This window comes from Vombatus ursinus, unplaced genomic scaffold, assembly GCF_900497805.2.
Source record: "Vombatus ursinus unplaced genomic scaffold, bare-nosed wombat genome assembly UNPS02014804.1, whole genome shotgun sequence".
In the NCBI taxonomy this organism is placed as follows: Eukaryota; Metazoa; Chordata; class Mammalia; order Diprotodontia; family Vombatidae; genus Vombatus; species Vombatus ursinus.
The window spans coordinates 8,429,681-8,441,497 of record NW_020954582.1 but is presented as its reverse complement, the minus strand read 5'-3'; the positions used below and the strand labels follow the sequence as shown (position 1 = coordinate 8,441,497).

The 11,817-nt window shown below is 39.9% G+C and overlaps 1 protein-coding gene across 1 annotated transcript in view; it reads right to left on the bottom strand.

Moving 5' to 3' along the window:
• Window positions 1-11,817, bottom strand: part of LRRC40 (leucine rich repeat containing 40) — a 57,280-nt gene that overhangs the window by 20,883 nt on the left and 24,580 nt on the right. The window contains exons 7-9 of the mRNA XM_027874013.1: window positions 11,321-11,493; window positions 9,607-9,697; window positions 9,440-9,485 (exon numbers count right to left, since the gene is read on the bottom strand). Of these exons, the coding sequence (XP_027729814.1) occupies window positions 9,440-9,485; window positions 9,607-9,697; window positions 11,321-11,493 (310 nt within the window). The remainder of the gene's footprint in view (window positions 1-9,439; window positions 9,486-9,606; window positions 9,698-11,320; window positions 11,494-11,817) is intronic.

Here is an 11,817-nt window from a genome sequence, read left to right as displayed (position 1 = left end):
AAAGAAAGAAAGAAAGAAAGAAAGAAAGAAAGAAAGAAAGAAAGAAAACTATCCCTGTCTTTAAGGAATTTGTATTCTAATGGAGGAGAAAACATGAACCCAAACAGACACACCCAAGACACATCCAAAATGGATGGAAGGCAGAGGGTGAACTGTATGCATCTTGACAGAATCCTGAGATTGTAAGAGGCAAAGTCTAGGAGGGAGAAAATTCCAGGAATGAGGAGAGCCAGAGCAAAGGCACTGAGATAAAAGATGAAGGGGTGTGTGTGTGTGTGTGTGTGTGTGTGTGTGTGTGTGTGAAAGGAACAGCAAGAAGGTCAGTGTGACTGGACCATAAAAGTATGGAGAGGACTGATCTGTAAGACTGCTCAAATGGTAGGAAAAGACAGGTTGTGAAGAGCTTTAAATGCCATAAATACTTTATGGGGTAGCGGGGAGCCGAGGGGGCAATACTGCAGCTAAGTGGTACAGTGGATAGAGTGACAGGCCTGGAATCAGGAACACTCGAGTTCAAATCCAGCCTCAGACACACACTAGCTGTGTGACCACTGTCTGCCCAATTTCCTCATCTGTTAAAACAGGGATCATAATAGCACCTTCCTCCCTGGGTTGTTGGGAAGATTAAATGAGATAATAACTATAAAGCACTTAGCATGGTGCCTCGAAAGTAGTAAGCATTACATAAATGATGTTATTATTATTGTTGTTGTTATATGGAGTAGAGGGGTAATACAGTCAGACTGACCCTTCAGGAAAATCACTCTGGCAGTTGGGTAGAGAATAGATTAGCAGGAGGAGACATTTGAGGCAGGTAATTAGAAGGCTATCACAGTACTCCAGGTAAAAACTGATGAGAGACTGAGCGAGTGAGATGGCTGTGTGAGTGGAGAGGACACATGTGAGAGATGGTATAGTGATAGAAATGACCAGATTTAACAAATGACTGGCTATGTGGGGTGAGTACAGTGAGCAGTCAAAGATGACCTCGAAGCTGCACACCTGGGTGCCTGGGAGCATGCTGGTGTTTTTGAATAAAATGGAAGAGTTTAAAATAAATAAGGATGTGGGGGAGGGAAAGACACTTAAGTCCCTTTGGAGCACGAGAAGTTTGAGACACCCTTGGGACATTCAGTTCAGGATGTCCAAAAGACAATTAGTGACGAGTGACTGGAGCTCAAGGGAGAGATTCAAGCTGGCTATGAAGACCAGAATTACCAATATACAGATAACAACTGAATCCACAGGAGCTAGTGAAATCACCAAGTGAAGACAGCAAGAGAAAAAAGAGAGCTCGGGTCAAAGTCTCAGCGAATTCATGACAGAAATGAAGAGCCGCCAAGGAGAGAGTATGGAGGAGAAGACGGGAACAACGATGTCAAATGCTGCAAAGAGCTCAAGAAGGACAAGGACCGAGAAACAGTCACCAGATGTGGCACTGAAGAGATCCCTGGTGACAGCGGAGAGTGCAGTTAGGGTTTACAGGATAATGAAAGCCTAGCACAAATGGCTTTCGCAGAGTTTAGCTTAGAAGAGGTGAAGAGAGATGAAATGCCAGCCAGTGGCAGCGAGACAGCAGCATCCAGTGAGAACACTACCACAGGGCTCTATTACTATTAGCCCCAAGCATTGGAGGGAGGATGATAGAGTGGAATGAGCTGGGTTTAGAGTTGGATGACCTGGGTTCAAATCCAGGATGTGTCCCTTACTAGCTCCATGACTTTGGGCAAGTGATTCCATCCCTCTGGCAGTCCTCAGTTTCCTCATCTATAAGATAAGGGGGTTGCACTAGATGACCTCTGAAGTCTCGTAAGGCTTTTCTCCTCTTAGGGCCCAGCACCCTTAGAAGGTCAGTGAGTCTCTGAAGGACACGACTGACTGATGAGACAGTCCTAGTTCTTAAGGAAACCCCTCTTCCATCTTGGGCAGAACCCCAACCAAGTAGGAGACCTCACTTCTGCTTAGAGTGTAAAGAGAATCCAGTCTGAGCGAGTTCTTGTGTCCTTAGAACCCTCCATCAGAATTTAGGGTGATCCAGCCCATGAAGGAGAAAACCATCCAGAGAGGTCTGGATGGAGATGGAGTACCCTGTCCAGAGTGCTGGAGTCTCATGATCAAGGCAAATTCTCAGCAGGAAGAGCTGAAGGACTCCCAGCCCACTTCCTCACTAAATTCCCACCAATCAGAGTTGATTTTCACTTGTCAGAGGCATTTCCTTTTACAAAGGTATTTAAAACATTCAGTATCTCCACTGGGGGTCTTTGGTTTTCTGAAAGAAATCACTGATGATCAATTTATTGATTATTAGCTAACCTAATTAAAAATTGATTATTAATTACTCAGAAATTCTGTCTCTTGGGTTTTTCATTTGTCATACCAGGAATCTTAATTCTTATAAGGCAAGCTTCCTTAACATATTCCTGTGGGTGAGTTAAGTTTTTCCTAACAGAATAAGTTGCTTCTGATTGTTCAGTAATTTTATTTCAGCGGGGGAAGTTTCAGATTAAATTAAGAAGCCAAAAACACCTAGTAAGCCATAGTTAGGCATACTCATTGGAAGGGATTGCTTTAGCTAAGTGTCTTGCTTCTACCAGCTTAAAGATGAAGATCATAAATCAATATAACAAGCTTAAATTATATAAATCAATCAGGAAATTTAAATCATATAAACCAATTAGGTTATAGCTAAGTCCTAAACAAAATTAAATATGCTTCAAAATAATGTTGTAAGCAAGAAAAAAATTAGCAATATCTTATAATCTCTGATATTTCCTTACGTTATTGATGTTTATCTCTATAATACAAATATGTATGCAATGAACTAAAGAAGATTTTTCTGAAGACAAAATATTTTTGCAGAATGAGGAGACCAGCTGTATTGATAAGACTAATAAATAACAGAAGCACAAAGTCAAATACATTTTTGGAATAAGAATGAACCATGCAGGTCACAAGATCATAAGTTCAACTTTCATTATATGGATAGGAAAAATTTACCACTTAACAGGAAAAAAATCAAATCAGTATAATAAATTAAAATTTGAAATGTTCTACCTAACTAGGAAAAATATGTTCATCTCCACAGATTTTTAGAAATAACTGGAAAACAAATAAATGAATGTTACCAACATGTTTAAAGTATGACATGTCTGCAGGATGACAGGTACTCTTGACTCACTGTATGTCAGCGAGGTTCTTTACAGGAAACCAAGAATATAAATTAATCTTTATAAAAATGAATGAGTTTTCTTGCAGATAACAAGATTTTCTTTGACTGTTAAAAGTTAAAGTTTTTGATGAGAAACTTTGTGGGTCTTAGTGTACATGGAAGAGATGTGGTTTATTTTTGAAGCCCAAGACAAGCATTTTTTAATGAATCAAAATTTCCAAGATACATTTAATATTGTTAGCACCTTTACACATTTAATTTATTTAGTATACTGAAAGTAGAACACAAAAGAAACATGTTCATTCAATAATTTTCATAGTTTTCAATTTTTACCAATTCAGTCTTCTAACTCAAACACCGTAAAGGTGCTAGGACAAAGTGGAAGTATGGGACAGGTGATGAAAAAATCAAGTCTCTGGCAGATTAAAGATCATTTTAGTAAAGTCCCACTGTGGTTGATGCTTTAAGTAATCCTAGGGAAAAAAGGGACTTGAACATTGAAGACACTAGTAAAGAGATGTAAAAGGGAATTCTCACCACTCCTTCTTTATTACATTAATTAATGCACATTTTTACCAAATCTGGCTAAGGTAAATCTTTACAAGGGAAACTAATGTGAAGGACTTCTTCCCAATATAACAGAGGCAATTTCACGTTGTAATAACCAGTACTGAATTGCCACGTAAGTTTGGAATATATCTAAGTAATCAGCAATGACACTTCAGGGAAGTATAAAAAACCACACGAAAGGAAGAGAAGGGACCACAGCTCTGGACATCCCAAGAGTATAGTCTGTGAACTGCCAGGCACGGGCAAAATCCCCATTATTTGAAGACAGTAGAAAAATGAAAAGAAAATAAGGAATAAGGGGAATTTATAAACTGAAACTTGAAAGAATTCCATCAATCTCTGAGGAAAACAGCTAAGAGATGCCAGAGTTAGTAGGAATCCATGCTGCCAGGGCCTCTGAAGAGAACATTCATCCATGGAGAACACCACTTCCAGGAGTCACGACCCTACTTCAACGCCTCAGATACCAAGGAGCTAAATGCCATTTTACCTCTTCTTCATGAAAAGCTTCCAACTTTTTTTTAGGTGACTTTTCTGCGACAATGAGTTTCCAATTTTATAATGGAAGTCAGTTAAATATTACAATTCCCCACCCAGCTGCTCTCATGGATTGCATGAACTCTAGAAACTCAGCACTTTGGAAGATCGATTCTGAAACTCGCACTTCTCAGCATCCCCTCTCCAGGGGCCCTGCCTGCAGGCCTTTACCATGCTGTGATGTTTCTGGTACCCTTCCCTCCCTCCCCATCCCACTTTGCAGTTCATGTGTTGTCTTCCCTATGAGAGGGGGAGCTCCTGAGGGCACGGACTGTCTTAAGTCTTTCTTTGTAGCCCCAGCACTTGATTTAGCACAGTGAGTGGTAAGTGCTTCCTGGCACTGACAATGACTCTGCTTCAAAGAAAAGTTTTAAATAATTATTGCTGGAATAATTCTATTCATATAAAAAGAGTGAGAACATAATGAGAAGAAAGCAGAATGGAGGGAAGAAAGAGAAGGAAGAAAGAAACTAATAAAACAGGAAAAACAACATGGAAAGAAAGAAATGAGGTAGAAAGAAACTAAAAGAGTGAGCTACGGACAACATCTGTTGCTTTTGCCCTTAGAAATAACAGAATCACGGACTCTCAGAGCCTGAAAGGGCCTCAGAGGTAAAGCGAGTTCTTCCCCCCAATCCAAACACAAATCCTTCCAATCGTGTCTAAGGTCCCTTCCAGACCTATATCTGAAAACCCTCAGGGCCCTCCGTATTCCTAACAAATGGCCAGCCAGCCTCTGCTGGAAGATCTCCAGGACTGGAAACTCACCAGCCCAAGACTCCTTCCACTCTTGGTTAGGTTTAATTAGGGGGAGGTGCTGCACAGTGCGGAGCTAATGGAGCTCCTTGTAACTTCAACCCGCTTGTCCTACTCAAGCCTTTCAAGACACAGAAAACATAAAACCCTTTTCCACACGACTCTTCAAATATTTGAGAATTGCGACCAAGTGCCCCCTAATTCTTTTCTTCTGCTCAACATATCCAATGCCTTCACATGGCATGGTTTTCAAGGCCCTTAACCACCCTGCTTGCCTTTTTCTCAAAGTATTCCAGTTTGTCAACGTTCGCTCCAAAATGGGATATGAAAAGCTGGACACTGTTCTCCAGAAGGGTCTAATCTGGGCAAAGTGAAGGGGAAATACTCCCCAACTTCTCACGAACACTACACTTGCATTTATGAGCACAGTCATTTTTGACTGCCTCGTGACTTCATTTACTCACAGTGAGCTTGCACTTCACTAAATCCTTGGGATTTCTCCACATCCAACTGCTGTCTCACTACATTCCCCAGATCTTATACCTGTGAGCAACTGGTCTGTTGAATCCAGGTGCAGGACTTAACATCTGTCTCTAGTTTCCATTCATCTTTCCAGACTGCTGAAGTATTATTAGGTCATGACTCTGTAACCCAATGTTTAGCTATTTCTACCAGATTCATATCACTTACACATTTGGTGACCATGTCATCAATGTCTTCATTGAAGTGGCTGATAAAAATACTGACCAGAAGAGGGCCACAGATAGCTGAGATCTGAAAAAAAAAAAAAAAAAAAAGCCTCTATGGCTAAATTACAGAGTGCATAAAGGGGAGTTCATGTATAATACAGTGTAAATGTAGGTTGGGAACCACGTTTTATGATGAGCTTTACATGTCAAACAGAGGAGTTTATATTTGACTCTAGAGGGTAAGAAGAGAACAGTGAAGCTGAGTGAATAGAGGAATAATGTTGTCAGAAGTGTGTTTTAAGTAAATCACTGCAGGAGCTTTGCAGAAAATAGACTGGGGACACTTAAATTGGAGGAAGAGACAATTAAGAGGCTATAACAATACTATAGGTGAAAGGTGACTAGGGCTTAAAATAGTACATACAGATGAGGTTACAAAATGAAGCAATGCTTCGAAGATAGAACTGACAAAACTTGACAAGAGATTGGCTATGTGGGATGGAGAGCTGGAAGTGACTATGAGACCGTGGGCCTGGCTGCCTGGAAGGGTGGTGGTGCCCTCAACAGAAATATGGAAATTCAGGAGAGGGGGGAGTTAAGGAGAGAGAGAATGAGTTATTTTGGACATGTTGAGACTGAAATGGTTATGGAACACCTACTTCAGAAAGGCCAATCAGAAATTCGTTATAAAGGACTAGAGCTTAGAAGAGCCTGAATACACAGACATAGGAGTCATCATTAAATTCAAGGGAGTTGATGCAGCCACAAAAAAGAGAATGGAGACAAAAAGAGCCAGGAGAGAGATTGGGGTATGATATAAATGATGCTCTAACAAACAGTGGACTGACAGGTGGGGAGAGAACCAAGAGGAAAAAAAAAGAATTACAAAAACCAACAGGAGAGAGAGTGTCTGGGGAAGAGGGTAGGCCAATAGCACCAAATGCTGCAGGGAGGTCAAGAAGGATGAGGCCTGAGAAACACCCACTGCATTCGGCATTTAAGAGATAACTGTTAACTGTGGAGAAGACAGTTTCAGTTAAATGGTAAGATTGGAAGTCAGACTGTAAAGGACTGAAAAAGGAGAGGAAAAGAAGTAGGTGCACAAGAATGGACAGATTTTTTTCAGAGTCTGGCTGTGAAAGTAGGAAGAATCACACATTCCTTATTTCCCAGAAGCCTTACAACAAGAGATGGCAAAGCAAATATTATTCCCATTTTAGAGATGGGAAATTGGGAGTTGGAGAAGTAAAGGGTCTTTCCCAAGGCATTAAGACCAGTTAAGTGGCAACATCAAGATTAGAACTCTTCCCAACTGATTCTCATTCTGGCACACAACCTACCACACCGCCAGACTGGGACCTTACATCAAATTCATTTGTATTTTGCTATTTTTGTTATTCAAACAAAGAACAAGGAATACTTGAATAGGCAGCATTGCGAATAAATGTCCAATGTAATTATTTTCCCAATTTATTTTGCAGAAGAAAATGGAAAACGACCAATTACTTTTACAACTAAATTTCATCCCCATGATTATAACTAAAAAAAAAAAAATTGTAATGAAAATATTCAATATGATATAAAGGTCTTTCTTTCTAGAAAATGAGCAGGAAAAAATGTACCAAGGGGGAAGGAAAAAATGTGACTCTTTCTTATAAAAATACTACAAACTGTTGTGATATGAAAAAGATTACAGCTTTAAAGAGTGGTAAATTGCAAAATGACCTATTTAAAAACACGTACCACCTAAAAGGAAGGCTACTTATTCATAACACCATAAGTAACAATGGTGGCATGTAGAACCAGACATAATATCATGTACTCTATTTCTTTAAAAGGTTTTCTCCAGGCATTCCAAATGTCTCCAAAGCAAAAAGGTGAGCAATATTCCTGCTAAAAGCAACAAATTTGCTGCTTATCACATTACAAATAGCCTAGCAAATGAACCTGACTTCAAAAGGGCAAAAATAAAGGAAGTCTGCACTTGTCGGGGAGGACGGCCCAATCCAGCCCTGTCCTACAACACAGTTGCTACAACGTCACATTTTCTTCCTCCACGTCCACACAAAGGATAACTCAAGATGGCTATTGATAAATACGCTGCTCAAATCTAAAATTACTCTAGATTCAGTTACACAGCTCACAGTTTGGGGATAACACCCCAGCTTGGCGCAGCTGGTCACGTCTTGCCTACGTGACATAACGAGTCAATTCTAGTCTAAGTCACAGCGTCTGCAAGCTGGAAGGGATCCCAGAAATCGCCTCGGCCAGCCTCTTCCCATCTGATGCCACAAAGGAGGAGAAGCCAGAGCAGGAAACGGAGGCACTCAAGCTCCCACGGTGAGCAGGCAGAAGAGCCCCAGAGGTGCAGGCCCGGAGAGCCAGGTGCGGGGTCCACCACCGGTCTCCCCCTGCAGGCTGCGCTGTGCCACGCGTGCTGTACAATCCCACCCCTTTTCTACGCTTGGCAGGACAGAGCATTGCTTCAAAGTACAATAACTTGGATGAATCCAAGGGATTTAATAAAAATATTTTTGAAATAATTATGCTTGGACATAAGCACAAAGGACAGACGTGTCCTCTTCAGAGCTGGTTTCAAGTTATCTCCTTCCTCGGTGTCACAATATCCCTTCCCCAGTAGAGAGGGGCTTGTTTTATCATCATGTACAGAGTTGGGTGGTGCAGGGCCTGGAGTCAGGAGAACCTGAGTTCAAATGCAGCCTCAGACACTCCCTAGCTATGTGACCCTGGGCAAGTCACTTCACCCTGTTTGCCTCAATTTCCTCATCTGCAAAATGAACTAGAGAAGGAAATGGCCAACCACTCCAGTATCTGTGCCAAAAAACCCCAAATGGGGTCACGAAGAGTCGGATATCACTGAAACAACTGACCACCACCACCACAGATGAGAGTCACAGAGCTAAGAAAGAAGGGCTTGAATCAAGGTATACTACCCACTATAACGTCCTGAATGGCTCAGTCTGGAAAAAAATAATTTTGAACCCAAACTTAACTTGAGGAGTATCTGTACAGCATCAAAACAACTAGTCAATTCAAACAAAGGTACAAGTTAAAAATTTAAAGAGACAACTATTTGAAGCAGCCCCATTTAAATATAAGATTTGAAAAGAAAACTATTTCACATTTGCACTGTGCTAGAACACCACAGGATTAAGGGGACTTCTTATCTTTTGGGAAGGTGCTTGGCCCTTACTAAGCACAAACTCCTGCAGGGAGCCTGGGGCTAGTAAGGATTTTTTTGACCGCCACATTTTTTACATGCTATGGAAAATAGCGTAAATCAAAAGAGATTAAAAATTTAATTCCTAGAGTGAGTCTAAACATGGTCTGTGACACAGCTTCATTCCCTTTCTTGGAGCATGGACACCAGGCGCAAGCTGGGGAGGCGCAAGGACCTGTTCTCAGAATGTTTTTAAATGCATAACATGAATTACATAAGATTACAAAGGATACTAATTATACTAAAAAGCAGTTATGGACGTATTTTAAAAAAAAAAAGTTCACCAACTCCAGATTAAGGATTCCTGGTCTAAGATAAAAGCATACTTCCTCTAACGATTTAGGACCAGATTCTGGTTTTCCAGAGGTTTAATTCCAATTAATTATGATTACAAGTAGTATAATTAAGTTAATTTAATCTCAAAGCTTTGGCTGCTACTTTCCTTGCATGAAAATACAGAAGGAAATAAGATGATACCTTTAATTTTGCTTCTTAAATACTTGAGGACTTCTTGGGTCCCTTTCTAAATGGAGGAGAAAACAAAACCATCACTGACAGAGACCACTGCAGTTTAAAATAAGATCCACATGAATGTCTGAATGTGCAATAAATGAAATAAAAACTTGAATTCAAAATACACTTACATTTAGGAGTTCTCGCCGAATAGTTCTCAAAGGGTTTCCCTCTAATGCCAAAAACTGCAAACGAGGAAGGTTTCCTAACGTATGGGGAAGACTATCAAAAACAAGATAAAACCCTCTAAGTATGGTTCAAAACACACACACACACACACACACACAGACAACAGCACACGAGCACACACCCACACCACACACACACACACACACACACACACACACTATATCTATTACTCACCTAGACAGATGGCTACAAAACTCACAAGACAGTGAATGGTCTATTAAAGCTAACATGCCTGCAGTAGGACAAAGTAAGTCTGGCCTATGATATTTCCTCTTCAAATGAAAGTTTAACTTTAAAATAGGAAAAATTTGCTTAACAGTCTTGAGTGAGGTAAAAAGAATGAGCTTTGAGAAATTTTACTACTATTATTTAATATTTATTGCATTGTAAAAGTAAAATAAATATTTGTTTGAAAAGCCAGGTTTGAACGATTCATCACTCCTAAATGGTCATATCTCAGGCTTATATTGTGAATACCAAAAAAGGCACCATAGTCCCACTAAATAAAAAAGCATTTGTAGCAGAAGACATAATACAAATTAAATACAAAGATTTCTCCGAGAGCCCTACTCAGATGCATTCATTAATTTAAAGAAAAAGGATTCCTCTCAAAAACCCCAAGAGTTAACCTGAATATTTACTGAGCAGCTGCAGTGTGCTGGCTGACCAAAGCTCTGGAGGACAGCCCCAACACCTGGGTATGAACAATTAACCTGCAGACTGGGGTTAGCTTTCCTTATTGCTGTGTATTTTTGTTTTTACTAAATAACTTGGACGTATCTATGGAAAGGGGGAAGAGGGTCAGGGAGGGAGAAATGACACACAGGAAACTTTGGAGGAGGCAAGAAAACTCTAAAGTCCATTTTTAAGAGCAAATGACCAGCTGATTTTCAAGAGGGTTTCGTATAAGAGGCAGGAAAACAAGCTTCACTGCTATTAGACAAAGTCATATGCATATAACAAGAATATAACACAGAACATGTTCTTTTTTTCAAGTCAATACACAACCGTATGAATTGTCTATTTCTACAAGCTGTGGTAGCGGCAGAATATCTGATAGTAGACTACATACAGCAAGTGGTGAATGCCCATTTTTTCTCCTTCCCTAATGAAGGGCTAGGCATAAAACCTGTCATTTCATTAGCCTAGGAACTCCCTGGGTAGCCTACTCCTCTGCCAGGGCAGGGCAGCACCTCTCTGTGTAGCAGAACAGCCTGTTTGGAGAGTGGCCTAGATGGTGGAGAGGAAGAAAAGCCTGCTACAAGGCCCAGTGCCAGGGGGTGTCAGAGGCCAAACCTGAACCCAGGTTTTCTTGAGTTGGGGCCCAGCTCTTTATCCTCTAGCCCACGTGCCTCTATTCTATGGGCCTTAATTATAATACATTTTAAAAGACAATCTAGTTCTCACATCCCCCTAAAATGCAAATAAATAGAAAAAAGAAGTAGCATCAGAAGTCACTTCAAAGGCTTCAAAATAATTTTAGATTTAACTATAATGTCCTATACAACTTAAATCACTGAGAAAAATTTCTATTTGTGGACTTTGAACTACTTGTTTATAATTCTCTGAACAATACAGACACTATTTTCTATGTTTTATCTCCATATTATTTGTGGATTAGTTTGGTTTTTGGTTTTGTTTTTTTTTCCAGCTTACCTACTGATATCATTGTTGGTTAGATCAAGTCTTTCCAAGGCCTGGAGCAGGGTGATTTCATCAGGAATAGATTTTAACTTGTTATCTCTTAGGTCTAGCACATGGATAGATTTAAGATGTTTAAGATGCTCGGCCCCTAACATTTCAATCTGATTCTCACCAACATGCAATTCCTACAAGCAGCAAAGATCAAAGTTATTCACACTTCTGCTGTTCTTAGTAAATGTAATTTATTCATCACCTACAGGATGAAATATCAATTAGAGGCAAACAAATTCAAGTCATTCACAGAATAAAATTCAAATTAGTGATAAGAAACATAACTTTTCTATTGTTAATTTGCTTGAGTTTTCAGTAAAATGAAAACAAGCTTTTTTTCATAGCTGAACAAAAATCCCCAGAGGAAAACTTTTCAGAGATTTTGCTATCATTTTAAAATTATTACAAAGCTTCTATAGGGAATTATTTCAAACTCTGAGAAATAAAGTAAAAAAAAA